Genomic DNA, 16,878 nt, shown 5'->3' on the forward strand with positions numbered 1-16,878 from the left:
TCACCACACGGGACGCTGCTGATTTCGTCGCCGCAGCGCCCGAGAACATTGCAGCGTCGATTACCCCACAGCATATGCTGCACAACCGCAACTCGTTGTTCAGAAAGGGACTTCGGCCGCATTACTGGTGTCTTCCGGTCCTCAAGCGAGAAGAGCACCGGCACGCTTGCCTCGACGCTGCAGTCTCCGGAAATGCTAAGTTCTTCCTGGGTTCTGACTCAGCTCCTCATCCACGTGGGGCTAAAGAGTCTGCATGTGGTTGCGCTGGCATTTTCAGCGCGCCGGCGGCGTTAGTGTATTACGCGCATGCGTTTGAGAAGGTTGGTGCACTGCATAAACTTGAGGCATTTGCGAGCTTTCATGGACCTGACTTTTATAGGCTCCCGCGCAACTCAGACACCGTGACCCTCGTACGAGAGCCGTGGGTGATCCCTGATAGCTATGAGTTTGGTGGCAGCATCGTCATCCCCATGTGGGCAGGGGAGGAAGTGCAATGGAAAGTCCAGGGCGTAAACAAATCATGTTGAGTGAACATTGTTGACATCTTACTCAATGGACTTTCAATTGAAGGCGTTCAGTGACGTCAGTGGTGTAATGTTTTCGCACCCGCCGGATGACCCGGTGTCGATAGTGTCTACATGGGTGCACGTTCCTGCGTCATCGCTGGAGGTAGATGTATAGCTGTTCTCTTCCAATCCTACCGGCTCCGCACGGGCCATGCGCAGGAAACAACATCAAATTTGGTCCCGCACTTCTACAGAGATAAACTGCTTCTTAAGATGCCTGAGAAGGATAACGACACGGCTGATGGAGCAAGCCATGATTGAGCTCCAGTTCAGTGGCACTTGGTGTACAGACTCTCTTATTTCATAAATCCATTGCTGCAGTGCTTGTACGATGGACGACCTCGGAGCCCACCAGGCAGATGAGCAGGAAGCAACTGCTCCTGCACCAGGGCTATTGGAGACCCTGAAGTCCTCCACGTCTGTTCCATCTTTGCGGGAGGAGCAGGTGCAGAATGCTGTCAATTTCTTGCTGCACCCGAAAGTGGCTGTGCGTCCCCGTTCTCCGCTGCTCCGACATGAATGAACTGGCGTACTCTGGGTTGCGAAGCCATCACGCGCAAGAACCGCAAGCTGCTCGTTTGCCTATAATTCGTCTGAGTTTCTTGCAATGAGCGATCTCTTTTCTTTCTGCATGTGCAACCCTGGCTTTTCGGTGAGCTTTTGCGTTGTTCAGGGGTCCACATCAAGTTCAAAACGCAGTTTCCTCAAAGATAAGGGCTTGACAGACGAGGAAATCGACGATGGTTTCAACAGAGTGGCTAAAATGCCGTCACCTCCGCCCGCAGTTGCTGCCCCTCAAGTGGCTACTCCACCACCAGCCGACAACACCCCTGCAGTTCCACAGGTTACGTGGACTCGAGCCATCTTGGCCATAAGCGTTGTCGCTGCTGGGGCTTACGGAGTAGGTGGCATAATGACGCCGTGGTTGAAGAGGTGGTGGTCTGGCCAGGATGGTGCGAAAAAGGACGATAACATTGTCAACCTGCTAACTGCAATGAGGAACAAGCAGGCGGACCTGGACAGCAAGGTTTCTGGTATCGCAGCTTCAATGGTGCGACACATGCTTACGTTGATGCATGACACAAAATTGTGTTCCAATGCCTGATGACATGGTGCCAATTCGGCACAGCCATTAGGCAGCAAACTATAGATGAGGCAGCTGTTCTTTTGTGTGTGTGGAGGAAGGTGCTTAGGCGCATGTACGCCTGGACTGACTTTCTGTTCTTTTACAGACACTGTGTGCAGGGTCGCCAGGTCAACCGCTTGGACGGGGAGTCTGAGGTCCTTAAAGATGTAATGTCTCTCAAGAGTGATGTGCAGCGCTTGAGCAACAAGGTGCAAGAGACCTCAGCCTTATCACAAGATATCCACGTACGCTGCTTGCAAAGATTCCATCATACATCAGGCTGTATGCAGGCCCATGTACGAACATTGACTTTTGTACACAGTGCCAACGCCTTGTGGTGACTGGTAGCATGCACCACTCTGTTTGCGATCATCGAAGGTTGAGCATCAGGTTGCAAAAAATGAGTTCTTAAAGTGTACGTATTGTGATATGGATCTCGTCTACAGGGATCAGGCACGCATTCAACCGAGACTCCTGAAGCAGAAGTGTGCGAGGTGCAAGCCTGTACAAATGCGTTTGTATGGGACAAAAATGCTCGGCATTTTGGCTACTTGTGTAGGTGATGACCCAGAAAATGTGCAGACAGCATACGCTTTTGTTCAGCCGTAGCGGTGTGCGATGCGAAATGTGTACGTACAGGACATCAAGGTATTGCTCCAGTCGAGCAGCGTCGCTAACAGCATGGGAAGCCCCGAGGTGACATCGAAGCGGAGGAGCGAACCCCCAGCAACGCCAAGCACATTCTCCAGCCTTGATGTCCATCCTGCGTCCCAGGCAGGCAGTCCATCCCCATACACGCCATCTGCACCTGCAGCGCCGTATTCATTCCCTTCCCCAGCTTATGCCAACTCTGCGATGGATCTCGTGGCAAACGGATCCGCATCTGATGCGTCCCACATGCAGTCACCCGCGCTCCCTCACCCTCCCGATTACCTCACCATTCTTAAGATGCTCGAGCAGGTGCTGCCCGCCTGTGGTGCACACGATGAAACCCTCGCCGCCGCTTCTTGACAGCCCTGATCTGCAGATTCTTGACCACTCGTGTAGGACTGGTTCCCGGGTAGTTCTTGGAGTTGTCAATGTCCATGTGGATGTGGTAGTTTTGTAAAACGATACAACATCATCTTGGTCTGATGAGCAGCTCTGTGTCATCCCGCGTTGATGCGTAGCAGACATGCTTACTTGCGAGGCGCCTACTTTTGACTGCTTTCCAGTTGCTAGTTTTGGTTTTGTGGGCGAAATGAGAGGTCGGTGCATCCAGTCATGCGACCCTAGTTTTTAAGCGTAGTGTGGTTTGCTTTTCAGGGGCAGACGCCACCAGGGGTCCGAACCGACATCAACGATAAGCCTGCTAATGTGGATCCAACCCCTTCCGAGGTGGCTCGTCGTCCAAAGCCTTGGGAGCGGCATGCGCCCCAGGTTAACTCATTTTCCATTTTAGATGCAAGCAACCCATCACCATGGTTGGGCGGCTCCATCACCTCGTCTGCGACAGCACCGGTTGGACTTGTGCAAAACAAGCAGGACATTGATCCAGAGGTTGCTGACTCGGGCGTTGTCAGCCGGGAGGATATGGATCGGCTCGTGGATGACGAGGTTTCTGGGTCAATAGGTGGCTCTTAGGATGTGGTTTGAAGCCTGCGTTCCCTGGTTGGGCTGCTACTGTCTGGCGCAGCAAAGTTGTGGCACGAATTTTGTCGCGCTTAAAGAGTACCAAAGCAGGGTGACCACTGAGCTGGAAGGATAATAGGTGATCCACGCAAATTTCGTAGTTTGTCTGGTGTAAGATACTGCCGGTCTTGCCAATAGCCTAGCTTTCCTTCCAGACAAGTGAATGACCGCACTTCAAGCCCACCCTGCGCAAGCTTGGTGCCCAAGTGCGACCGATTCGGTTCAAGTTTGTTGGCCCGTTTTGGTCATTGTGATTTCCCTCAATCAGCGTTGACGTGATGAATGTTGTGTGAACGTTTCCGTGAACATCCATCCTTTGTTTCGTGAAATCTTGTATTACATGAAATGCTTGTCACACACGACCCGAGCCACTCATCCGTCGTATTTCAAGCACTTCGCCGTGCTCAACTTTGTCACGCCTTCACAAATGTACTTTCGCACCGACACAGATGAAAAGGTGACCGGATTCGTTAAACCCAGGCTGCACTACAGAGCGATGGAAGCGCCTCTTGGCAACGTTAGCCGCGGTCGGGTGCCGTGGGCGTCCAGGCCCGGGACTTGGGCGGTCGCTGAGTGCTAATGACACGACGCGGTCCGAACCTTTTTAGACTCCTTCAGAACGACTTTCTAGCTGAAGTTGGCAATGTACAAGCCTAATAACCAACAAAAGAGTTTGCATGTAGCTTTGGCATCTCATGATAAGAAGCTATACTTCTCTGCAGCGATTGTTTTGGGCTTTTGGGTGTGTTCAGTCTTGTACTTGAACACCTCTGTGAAGCATAGCATTGCCACTCATCCATCATTTCATATCCTGTTATAGCGTAAGTACAATGAACGCCGTTCTTGTCAAGTTACCGTCGCCTTGTAAGTTTGCGGGTGGTTACCCACGGCGCACCTTCCAACGCTTCCGAAACCTGTACGTTCCCCAATTGAGCTTTCCAGGTGCATATCAACCCTGACAATACGCAGATTGTATTTGCAAAGTGCTCCCTGCGAGAATGACTGACTTCTATTGTGCAAGGACCTGTCGGAAATTCAGTGTAGGTGTTCATTGTGTGCACAGACAGCATGATGGATTCTAGCTAGATGAGTGTTTGAATTTACGCTCGTGCATGATTCGACTCATGCTTCGACGGTGCACACGATGGAAAGACAGGCCAAGACAAAGAATGCGCTAGGGTTTGACTGGGTCGTGCGGCACAGACAGACGAAGGTTGCCGTACCGAGCAAAGATGAACCGTCATCGTCCACCCCGCTCACCGACGACATCAGTGGAATCGAAGAACCACAAATGGAAGGCAGTGGAAAGCCTCTCCTTTCACACAAGCTGAACGAGACGTTTGCGACAGATGAGCTGTTTGAGGAGTTGAAAGACAACGCCAGCCTTGGAAAGAGGGGTGAAATCATCCTGGCCGCCCAGCTTATCGTTTCCGTGCTCGTCATATTTCCTCCTATGCGGCTGCAAGGCTTGGTTTACCTCTCAGGTACTCCTACTCTCGTTTGCAATACGGTATCCAGGGACTTTACGTCTTCCCACGCCAGTTTGCTCCTGTTCCTTGCGCTGCTGCAGTACACACCCGCACAATCGAGCTTCAGAGGAACGTAGGATTGTTCGCTCTCCTCATCTGGAGCATTGCTTTACATCATGTAGTGTGCGCCTCCAGGACTGCCAGGCCATGAAACGTGGCCCAGGACATTTTCCAGGATCTGATACAATAAACAGGGGAGGCATGCCGGATGGATTTGGCGCCTCACGCACAAACCATCCGTCCTATTGTCCCAGTTCCAGCCTGCTGAGGGGGCGCCTCAATATACTTAGCACTGAGCTGAGGTGTCGTCTCTGTTTGCAGGTGTTCTAAGTATCATCGCAGGGGCTGTGATATCTTTGTATGCGATCTTTTCACTGGGACGCAGCTTCACACCACTGGTGACGCCTCGGAAAAAGGGCAAGCTGGTGATGGATGGCATGTACCAGTACATGCGACATCCCGTGTATGCGGGCTGCATTCTTTTAGCATTTGGTTGTGCAGCTGCGTCATACAGTGAATCGCGCATGTTGTTGTCTTTACTATTGTTTTACATCCTGGACTTCAAGTCGCGGAGAGAAGAGGCAGCTATGGTCGACCGACATGGCGAGGAGTATGAGACTTACATGGCGTCAGTCAGTCGGTTCTTTCCCAGGCTATACTGAAGGTCGCTGATGATCTTCACCCGAGGACAATTGTGGCCGCCGCATGTTAAAAATATCTCCTGATCTGACACACGCGACGAAGACTCAGGAACAGATTGTAATGTTTTCGAAAGCACAGGAAGTGTCAGCACACGGTCACTCTTTGACGGCGACATGTTACTGTTGAATCATGTCCAAGCCTGAGCGAGGGGGTGCTTGGCAATGAACGTGCCCTTAGGCACGGAGTCTCATACCTTCTGTTTGCTGATGAACAACCATGCCCATTCTTCATTAAGCATGGTTACATTGCTCATCTCGAAGGGAACTAGTGACTCAGCTACGGCAAACTATCTACAATGAAAGGCCCACAAAAGCAATGATGCCCACTCCTACGAGGCCTCCAATCACTGTGGCCAAGGTTGCAAGATCGCCATCGGTACCACCAACTTGCTTGCCCGTTTGGTTGTTGTACTTAGCAAACCGCTTCTTTGGGGCCTTGCACTGAGGGCAGCGGTAGTCAGGGTCAACCTGCTCAAAGGGTGTTGCATCGTAGTAGATGTAGCCGCAGTCCACGCATATGTGGGTTGCTCGCTCCTGTTGCGTGGCTGTGAGCTTGCGGCCAAAACGTGCGGGTGCCGGCTTCTTTGGTAGGCGCTTGACGTTGTAGTCGTTGTTTTCGCCCCTCACCTGCAGCATGTGAGGCAATGTCACACGCAGGCTTTACGGTGCCACAAATCTGAGTGACGATGGCGTTTGTCAAAGGTGATCAGTGTTTGCATTATTGCTTTCTTCATAGAGGCATTGCCGGAGGTTTGCGAAGATTCACACGCATCAGCAAAGTACTCACCCTCAGCGAGACCTCACTGCTATGCCCTGGCCACTGAGTGCCCTCATTACTGATCAATGCATCATCTTTTTCAGGGTGGCGCCGGACTCGAGGCAGATACCATCCATCAATTTGCGCAGTATGTGGACGACGTCAACTCCCAGCTGCGGCATGTTCAAGAGCGCATTGCATATCCATGCGCGCGCGCTCAGCACTATTCCGCTATACACTCAGGTGACGGGCTGAGCTTACTATCTGAGGAAGGTTGCCGTACGCAAGGATGGCAGCAGGAACAACTGCCGCAATGAATTTGGCTGTGCAGACAACACACAGAGCAACCGGCGCTTAACCATCCACATATGGCCCTGTGCCGTGGGCAGCAAGGTGTGCAGTGGCCTGAAGCAGCGTGCATCAGGTGCTAGGGACTACGTGCCATTAGAGCATGGCACATTGCATCACAAGTATTTGGCAGGAGCGCACATATTGAATGTAGACGGGGGAGGGGGCGCGGTTGAGAGCTGTGTTGACAAAAGCTGGAGCATCTGCTGGCCACAGCTCCTCTCCAAAGAATGATGATGTGTAGACAACGGTATCTCCCACCTTCAGCCCGCTCTTGGCAGCGTTTCCGGACACTCCCTGCAACGAGTGTTCGTCACGCACAGAGATACTCCACATCCCGTCTTTTCTAGGAGAGTGAACCTGGCAAACGTCCAGGCCCTCGGAGCCATGTGCCATGCAGCAACACATGGTGCCCCGCACCATACACACGTTGAAGGTAACGGTAGTCTGTACCCAAGCATGGTCACAGGTAAGACGACCAAATCACACATTGATGATCTGAAGACTGCGCCTCTTAACCTATGCAAACGACAAGCACACTCCTTGACCGTCATGCATCCAAGCTGTCATGATCATGCACCTCAGACTGTTACACGGTGAAGAAAGGCGAGGGGAAACGGAACGCGGCATATGAGTCGCAGGCATGTTTCAACACCATTGACTCAAAAGCACTTATTTTCGGATGCGCAGGTTACGCTCACGAACAGCAGGTGGCAGAGAAAGGAACTCACTGCCACCACGCAGCCACCACCAGGTGCTTTGGATGCCTTCAACTTCAGTCCAAGGGGCTTCTCAATCTCAGCCTGCAGGGATCGCGTGTTAACATCGTGCCTGAAATGAACATGAGGCCCGTAGACAATGGTCCGCAACTATGAACTGCTAGTTTGCATGCTACATAACACCCCGTATGTGCCTTCCACCTTCACAGTTCATTATCATGGGAATGATTTCAGGCAATGTGCATTCGACCTGAAATCAGCAGGCAGGCAAGAAACATATGCAAAGTATTCTTTGACGTCATCCACCTCCGGTCACAAGATCGCTTGGTACCGTAGTAAATTAGACCGATGGACGGTCACAGTCACACCTGGGGAAAAATAGTCCATTTTTCTATAGGGTTTAATGCCGTCACATGTCACAAATTAAAAATTTCGTCCAACCAGTCAAACAAAAAAGAAATTCACCCTGTCACGCTGTCACGCTCGAAAAATTTTCCAAGGCCTACGGCCAGCCCGTAACCTGCCAGAACCCTGAGCCTCAGCGACTGTACCCTGACGTATTCCTAGATCACAACGGTGCCAATTGGGGTACCCCGCCTCCAGGCGTGTAGACGACAATCGCAAAAATCAAGTCACTGTTTTCTTTCATCATGGCGAAATCTCGCGTTCCACCCGACCCATCTGAGGTTGGCCTTAGGCAGAGTAGCCTTTCTTTCAAGAAGGTCAGCGAGCTGACAGCCGATGAAAGAACCGAGAGAGAATTCAATACCGCTGTTCGATTTGCCCAAGCAGAATTGGCAGGTACGCAGAGGAAGGCTGCACAGCCCGTGCCAGTACCTGTCCCTATTGCACTCAGCGAAGCTCAAACGTACGACATAGGACATAGGATATTGCATTGCCTGGTATTGCAGTTGCATCGGTGGGTACCTTGTTGCATGTGCATCATGAGGTGAATGGTTGCTGAAGACGTCGTTGCGTTGTGTGCAATGTACCTTGCTGCTTGTGTCCCAAGATTGGTTCGTGGTGCTGCTGTGAATGCCTGCTGGTAACCACACGTTCTGGGGCATCAATACCAAAAAAAAATTTCGCCTGCGGCGCTCGTCCAAGAAGATGGGGAAGTAAGGAATGTGACATTGTCACGTTTCTGAAATAGTCCAAACAGTTGGAACAATAAAAAATGTAAAATGTCACGTCACAGCAGTTATCGTCCATCGGTCTAATTTACTACGGTAACTGATGTTGAAACACAACTTATGCTAATGTTATACTTACACATCTCATGAGCCGCATAACATTTCTTCATAACCAAGTTTCCTATTCATCACGATCCTGTTGGCAAGCTCATGGCGAGGAAGTTCTGGTGAATCCTGGTGGCCGATACTACGACGGTGCCAGCCGACTATACTTCACATCATAGTGCGAACAGCGACATAAAGTCCAGGGACGAAATAGTCAGGTTATCATTGAAGACGGGGCCACATGTCCACTTCACAACCCTATTACTATGCATGTCACGATGAACGCGCACGCAGATTAGTGCTAAGACAATCCCGGAAAGACGTTCTAAGCTTGCAAATTTTGCAGTGGCAAAAAATGTTACGCTTCAGTGTTGAGCGGCAATATAGCGACGGCTTCGATGGTGGAGATAGAAGCAATGTTTGGAACCGTACATTGAGAAGCGGTGCCGCATTCACCACATGAAGAACTCGGCGTGCGCCAGCACGAATGGGTTTCGCCGTGGAGAAAGCAGGCGTCGAAACCTGTTGCGACACAAACCGTCAATAGGGTGGAGGAATACCGCGATCTGCCAGTTACATTAAGTCATCATCGCATCTCCGCCTTTCCATACCAGCATGTAATGAATCAGCATGCTTTGTTATGCAACAAATCAAGAAAACTGGTGGCTTGCCTTGAAGGCCGACTTGGTAGCAATGCTGGTAGCCATCGCGACAATGTGGGATTGTGGGCAGATGGTAGGACGCAACGTGGACCGCGCGTGATACATGTGCCGAGCACAGGAGCGTGCCTAGGCTTCGTTCGTGCACACCGACGGTGCGGCGTGAATTGCAGCATACTAGCGGTGGGGCGAACGAATGGATTGCAGGGAAGCCCTATCATAGTGCTGACGTGGCAGAACGTGTGGCCTGCTCGTCAGGCTTTGACCAACCCTTCGTTGCTCCATTTGGACAAGGACATTGTCCGTCTTCAAGGTGCAAACTTACGTGAAACCTGCATGCTCACAGATAGGCCCCATCCGTATCCTTGCCTGCACACGGCTTCGGGGAGCCGTAGTATCAACCGCAGATTGCCAGTGGTCCGACATGCAGGGGGGACGCTTGTCACGGGGCCGGTACCCCACCTTACCTGGCCGGCTTTGTAACGGGTGGATGCTGCGTTGCTTCAGCACACAGCATGGTAACGAGGCCTCAGTCTTCGGAATCGATATAGCCAAGGTGTTCGAAAGACGATCTCACAGGCACGATGTGTACAATGCCCCGGTTTGAACCATCATTGTGGTGGTCCCATCAAACAAAACAAACGTGATCCTGCGAGAGCTGAGACCGTGCAACGGTCGACCTGGCACGGATGATGACACGCAGCTGCCACATGTTGAAAGAAAGAAGCATGAATGTCATGACATAAACTAATCAGCATCCACCGAAATGCAAACGCTCTGACGCATGCGAGGAAGTGCCTGCAAGTGAGATAAAAGCGGCACAGCCGTCCCAGCGATGCTCTCGCCCCCTCATGACAACACGAGAAGCTGGACGATACTAACCGAACGTGCCATGTGAAATGGTGTCAGTGTCTGAATGCCTGTTACCCTTTCACGCAGCTCACGGAGTACCGTTGGGCAGTCCCGTGGGAGGCAAACCCGTGGACAATCCAAGCAAGTCTACCTCGCCACCATCGTCTGTGGCAGATACATGCTCCGGCGGCAATGCACAAGACCCCTCAGGCGTGGGCACCATAGTGCTGCCGTGGGAAGACAAAGGACCCCTGCCGTCAGCGCCAAACACCGGCTGCATGTACTTGGCATCAAACTCCTTGAATCGAGAGTACATGGCCTGTCCCAGGCCCCCGTCGGCCCCAAAGGGTCTGCTCTCCCACTCAGCGCGCGAAGCCCACTGCTGGGCAGCGTTCAAGACGCGGTGGGCCACACGAGGCATCACCACCTCGTTCCTCGTCGAGCACTCCTCGTCTTCCTCTTCATAGATGCTGGTCTCCCAATCGCCCGGGTCGAACTGGACATTCCCTAATGATTGTGAGTAGTGCGACTGCAAGGAGCCCATCCCCACCAAATCGTCCGCCGACCTGCTTGGAGCGACCGCGATGGACCGCGGTTGTGAGGGGGAGTGAGGAGCATGCATCGAACTGCTCGTTTGTTCCTCAGTATGGCTGCTATCATCTCTGCGAGCTGCTGATGATGTTGAGATTGCTGTCGCCGGGGAAGGAAGAGAGGTTTTAGCGTGAGGCCCTTTTGAGATCAATGCCGGGAAAATGCTAACGTTCGAAAACGGAGGGCGAGCATCGACGGACTTTGCTGACCTTGCTTTGGGCACTGCGCTCGTGGATAGCAGCGGACGCTGGTCACCAGCTTCGTTGAGCAAGCCACCGCCGCCTGTATCTGCACGTATGTTTCCTTGTGAAGTCAGCACCACATCAAAAGTTCACACTACAGTTTGCAGGTATAAAAGCATTTTGTGGCTGCCCTTCTGAAGGCGTGTCCCCTGTTGCATCATCCTGAACTGAAGGCAGCAAGCACATTCAGCTGGCATTTCATATCACGATTTCCAGGCATGCAACTGGGCATGCCCTGAACAGTGCTTTGCCAAAATGGGATTCGACCCCAATTCCTGTTTCAAGACTCATGTATTCTGGGGCGTCTGGACTCAAAAAGTCATTCTGCATGGGGAAACACTGGCCCTGACTGACTTTGCACACTCAAGATGAAGCCAATGCTTGTCAACACCATCTACAACAACAGCCATGCAAACCACCATTTCAAATGGCTAAACGCAGTCCTTGATGTCATGAAAAGCAGAAGCGCACCCTTCCAAGTGAGGCCTTGCCGAGGTAAGTCTGCTCGCATGCTTAGCTCCACGTCGTTCCGTTTGAGATATCCAGTTGACGGAGCCAACAGAGCATCCTCATCGCCCGCTGCAGCTGTGGGCGAGCTACCATGTGGTGGGGTGCGTCGTGCTTCGCTCCAATCCGAGAAACTCTCGGGTGGCACCGGCGCGAGGCGGGCACGGAGCTGTCGCCCTCGAGGGCTGCGCGAGCTACTTCCCGTCACAAACCCCCTCAGGCCGTGGAGATTCGGTGGCTTCACCTGCAGCAGCAGGGGACATCGTGGCCGGGTGAAGCAGCAGGACAGCTTGCTCTGATAACGATGTCGAGAGCGCACATTGCAGTATGTAGCAAAGTATACTTGATATTTTGCCGCATCAAAGTTCTCTTTTGATACTTTGATACTTTGCCACATTGAAGTATCAAAGACGATACTTGATCTCCTCTTTGATACTGGGAAGATCAACGATCTTTGAAGTATCAACGATCTGATACTTGAACTTACTTGGGCAAATCCGCAATGCTTTGATGCAGATACGGCATCAATGCAGTGTGAGCGGGTGATGGGTGACCTGTCCACCGACTGGCAGGTGTTACACAGTCCATTTGGATGGCCATGCCGTGATACCACTCTGTCATGATCACCCAGCCAGCAACCCTCGGTTCTCAGCCAGAGCAGCAAGGTTTCGTCGAGCCGTCCCAGGGCACATCTGAACCTCCAACTTCACGTGGAACCTGCCCGCTGTAGACGTCTTGCAAATACCGTAGGCTAGACGACAAGTGGACAGTTGCGCAATGCTACACAACAAGTGCTAAAACAAGTGCCAAACTGCGATGCCTGATTGTCATGTGATAGCACGCATCCATTGCCCATTTGGTATATACGATAGACTACGCAGCTCGTTCAGATTGAAAAACACAACAGGAACAGCAGGCTATCAGCAACGAGAACATTGCTTGAACCCGTACCGCCTGGTTTAGCACCATCTTGAGCAAGGGTCCAGTGATGCCGCCCAGAATGACTGTCGAGAAGAGCACAACTTGCAGAGTTGTCACCACGATGGTGGCGGAGTGAGAGTCCTGCTTGGAGTTGTTGGGGTCAAAGGCGTAGTACACCATGGCAACGGATACCGCCCCTCGCATCATGCCAGCCCACCAGATGGCTACTCCGTCTCCAAACGACAAAGTCTGGGTGCTCCAACGGTTGTGTAGCCATGCCAACCTGCAGGACAACCAAGTCGTGGTGACTGACCCTAGGCAAACTGCTGGTCAACGGATGCTTTCTAGAGCACATGCTGAGCAGCCCTCGTACTAGGGCTGTACAAAGGCATATGTCTGCTACCAGAATTGCTCGTTTTCTACATCGAGTTGTGTAGGTGCTGATCCAAAAAATGTGCAGCCCGCACACGCCTTTGTACAGTCCTACCTCTGAACCATCATGTATGCCAGCAATCACTCTTGACAGCCCAATCCCAATCATGACAGTTTCTCCACATAGTTTCTGGTCTGGTTGCATGATAGTTGGGGAGTCGCAATTGCAGTCTGAGACGCTGCAGCAAAGATGACAGCATGATGTGGTCGACATGGCCTGCAATCGATAGTCTGTTGCTTGTAAATGCCAGTTGCTACGTCTGCAAGCTTGAGCCCTTGTTTACAATCGAAGGGTATGCTTGATGGCCGAGTGTGAAGCATCCCTTTGCTAACAAAAGCACGTGCTTGCGATTTAAGAGCAAGTCGATTGGTCTGCCGGCACTCGGGATCGGTATGCATGATGTGAACACCTTCACCGCAATGCCACTCCCATCTGACACAGCAAAGCACGCCTCTGAAGCACCCCTCCACAGACCCACACATCGTCATCAAAGATTTGCAAAGGTGGGTGAGGTGTCATGAGCGAGCAGAGAGCAATTTCATGCAGCGCGGGCCGATGAAATCTATATTGCAGCAGATGGTTGGGCACGCACGGGAAGACAAAGAGAGCCCGTGAGATGGCAATGAGCGCCACGATGAAAATGACTAGATACACAGTTTCGAGGAACTGTGCGTGTGCCCACTTCGCAGGGTCCAAGGCGTCTCGGCCCACGTACAAAAAGATGATGCCTTCAAGCAGGTAGGATAATGTTCTGAAGGAGCCCAGCAAAGCTGCGCGGGAGCCCTTGCTGACGTGCTGCAGCGCATAGTGTGATACCGCCATGCCGCAGAAAAACAGCGTCAGAATTCCAGATAGCCCCAGCAGCTCGGCGAATAGATACGACGTGTACGCCAACGCACCCACCAGCCCCACTTCCTGCAATGAAGATGCACGCTCTCCAGTACATAGTCACGAGAAGAGCCATGCAGACGATGCAAAGCGATACCTCAGCTGCATGGGAAAGAATGAGGGTTCATCCCCAGCGGCGCCGCAGTGGCAGATGCTCTAGCATGGAAAGGAAGCATTGTGCACACAAGCTCATAGCTTCACACTTCCTATGCAACTATGACACAGCCAGACCTGCTGCATTGACAGTCTACAGGGAGCTGCAAATGGAGCAGAGGAACACGCATGGAGAATTGCAAACCACGCATGTAAGAAGGAACATGCTATAAGCACAGAACGGCGCCAGGGCGGCATAATCAAGGTAAAATGAACGTTACTGAAGAGGTGTTGAAGGGCCTCTGGGCAAGCCAAAACAGCAGTGGCGTGGACAGTGTGCAGAACAGACATGCACGTGTAAAAGTAGTGGAATAGGTCGAAATGAGTGCCCAGTGTAACAATGATAACGTATCTATTTACGACACATCCGCATCCACATGGACATTGGCCGCCGTAGTAGGTGAAAACATATCTTGGGTTATAATGTTGGGGTTGCCAAGCAATTCGTACACACCTGTGGCTCCGAGAAAGGTCCTAGTCGTTTCATGACCATGGCGATTCCTAACCCAGCGCCCAGTCCAAGAGCACACGATGCGACAAACAGGTAGATGAAGAAGAGGAGAATGAAGATGGCGGTGCCAGTCGAAAAGATGGCATTGTCTTTCAATAGCCTGACAGTATTTAGCAGAGCAACAGAGGTTGCGTCATTCATGACGCCCTCTCCCAGTACGATGCTGTAAAGCGCTGGGTGCGACTCAGGCCGTAACACCTGCAAGCAAGTGCCTCAGTAAGCAGACCCCAGAGACAGGCGAAGACGAACAAGAGGTAGCGCGACCTGATACTCCAACATACATAGACAAAGGAAGGACCTGCACGACATTTAATTAATATCTCTATTATTATCTAACTTTACAGCGCATGCTGGTGAAAGGATCCAAAGGGTCTTCTTGAGCTGCAGGGGCTCCTGGGAGGAAACAGAAGTTAACATGGGACCAAGCAGCGGCATGCGACGCTAGCAAGAAGACCTACAATTTTGTTTCGTGCACATAGAGATACTGAAAATGGCGGCCGGCGCTTCGACCACTATCTCTGAAGAGTATAAATGCCGATGCTGTGAACGCTTTTGGAGTTGCTTGGCAGCAACAAAGCCCTAAAATGCTTCCAATGTTTGCATTCGCTGAACCTGCGCAATAGCGTTGTATTCTAAACGAAACCAAGCGTACTGCAGAGCATGTACTGAAGAGCTGAGACCGCGTAGCGTGCGAGGTCTTGAATTAACCGGAATAAATTCAAAGCTCAAGAACACAAAGCAAAGAAGTTTATCAAGAGAAGCGCGTTGCTAATGACTGAAGGCATACCTGAAGCACCGCGACGGAGTCTGTTGCTGCAAAAATCGCCGCCAGTGCTAGGCAGTCGGAGAAGCGTAGAACTGAGTACGGAAGCAACGAGATGCAATACAGGATGACGATGAGGATTGTGAAGGACACGAACGTTCCGAGGACGCCAAAGCTCATGATGGAGAGCAGGTTAGACACAAAAAGCTTGCGCTCGATTGCCAAGCCACCGTAGAATATAATGGGCGGCAGCATGTATGTGAAGAAAATGGCCGAATCAAACGACAACGACTTCCTTATCGCATTCTCTTGTGTGGCGTCCCAAATCAGGAGCGCTACTCCCGACACCATTCCCATCAAGCATGCCATGCTGCCCTCCGACACCCACTTCGTCCTGCACATTCGACCACCTTGAACTACGCTGCCATGCCCTGAACCACGAATGATCTGACAAGCGCCTGGATTTGTTGGATGATGAACGCCTCTGCGTTTGCACAAAGGGGGGAAGAACGAAGTGAGGTTTTGCCCATCGCGCCAGAGCTATACAGAGCGTGTACGCCTTCAGTGCAAAATGCCGACTTGTGATTTAAACCAACAATTGCACTTTCCAGGCCCTCCAAGGGTCATATTATGGCTGGTTGTGCAGCCCACGATGCTGCAGTGGATGACGCCGTGGGCCAATGCTGTACGAAGTGAGGGCGGTCCCTGCAAATTATGGACGCTGCACCCACAGCCATTGTCGTGCGCTGCCAATCGAGGGACACCCCCTACGATTGGTGCGCCTGAACGGGCGCCTCCGGACACAATTGTCCCTTGAGTCCTTGTCCAGGAACTCGTCAGTGGACATGCAATGTCACGGCACAGCATCGTCGATGCCGCATCGCATTGCCGACGAAATCGTGGACGTCATCGAGAGTTACTGGGACGTCCATTCGGTGAGGAAGGAAGCCAGAAACTTAGACCAAACAGCTTCCGGTCACGGCATACGTCGTCCTCCAGCCCTTGGACTGTATCAGTTCTGGTCAGATTCGCACCATGCAAACATCCCCTGGATCTTGTGACCGAAGATAAGCCATGTGATAAGAATTAGCACCAGAATGCAGACAGATATGGTGGAATGTGCGATAGGGTCGCTTGTTGCGGAGCTCGGGGGGCCCTCTTCCATCCTGCTGCCGGATAGATATCTTGATATTTTCAAGGTTGTCAAAAGCGGGGTCCTTGAACGGCAAATAGTAAGCCACTACACTTTCTCTTCATATGCTTCTATCATTGCGTGATTGCAACTCAACGTGCAGCTTGGGTGCACGACTGGTGGTAAGGAGCACATATTTATCGGGGTCGTGTGTGTGAGGTTTGACAACTGCGTAAGACATAGAAGGATACAAGAGCAACGTGTCATACACGGCACAATCTCCTTCTGATTATCATCTACTAAGCGATGCCTCCGACAACAGCTACCCAACCCTAATCGTTCGACACGGCAAAGGCACAGCCAATACAAATGGTCCTAAATGGAATGCCTATTGCGCATTCCTGGTACGTAAAACGACTAGTTTGTTCTTTTTGGATGCATCTTGGCGAGGACTACTCTGTAGCCATGTCACAAAAATAACGCCATGCATCGGGAACAATCGAGAAGTAGGAGAGAGGTAATACGAGTAACCTTTTTGTCAGCACTACGAGTGAGTGATAGGCAGAGAAAA

At 51.7% G+C, this 16,878-nt stretch overlaps 3 protein-coding genes across 3 annotated transcripts; 1 reads left to right on the forward strand and 2 right to left on the reverse strand.

Annotated features, from left to right (window-relative positions):
- Window positions 1-4,507: 4,507 nt before the first annotated feature.
- On the forward strand, window positions 4,508-5,554 carry LOC149809937 (putative protein-S-isoprenylcysteine O-methyltransferase). Its single transcript, XM_089994529.1, has 2 exons — window positions 4,508-4,847; window positions 5,214-5,554. Exons 1-2 carry the CDS (start codon window positions 4,508-4,510, stop codon window positions 5,552-5,554), a joined length of 681 nt encoding a protein of 226 aa, XP_089850655.1.
- Window positions 5,555-5,884: 330 nt separating this feature from the next.
- Window positions 5,885-6,229, reverse strand: LOC149809938 (uncharacterized). Its single transcript, XM_089994530.1, has one exon. The coding sequence runs from the start codon at window positions 6,227-6,229 to the stop codon at window positions 5,885-5,887; it is 345 nt and encodes a 114-aa protein (XP_089850656.1).
- A 7,042-nt stretch (window positions 6,230-13,271) lies between these two features.
- Window positions 13,272-15,544, reverse strand: LOC149809939 (sodium/hydrogen exchanger 4-like). Its single transcript, XM_089994531.1, has 3 exons — window positions 15,200-15,544; window positions 14,356-14,610; window positions 13,272-13,775 (listed from the first exon to the last, which is right to left on the reverse strand). Exons 1-3 carry the CDS (start codon window positions 15,542-15,544, stop codon window positions 13,272-13,274), a joined length of 1,104 nt encoding a protein of 367 aa, XP_089850657.1.
- Between the last annotated feature and the right edge of the window lie 1,334 nt (window positions 15,545-16,878).

This window comes from Nuphar pumila, unplaced genomic scaffold (assembly GCF_984573655.1).
Source record: "Nuphar pumila unplaced genomic scaffold, dmNupPumi1.hap1.1 HAP1_SCAFFOLD_659, whole genome shotgun sequence".
Taxonomy (NCBI): domain Eukaryota; kingdom Viridiplantae; phylum Streptophyta; class Magnoliopsida; order Nymphaeales; family Nymphaeaceae; genus Nuphar; species Nuphar pumila.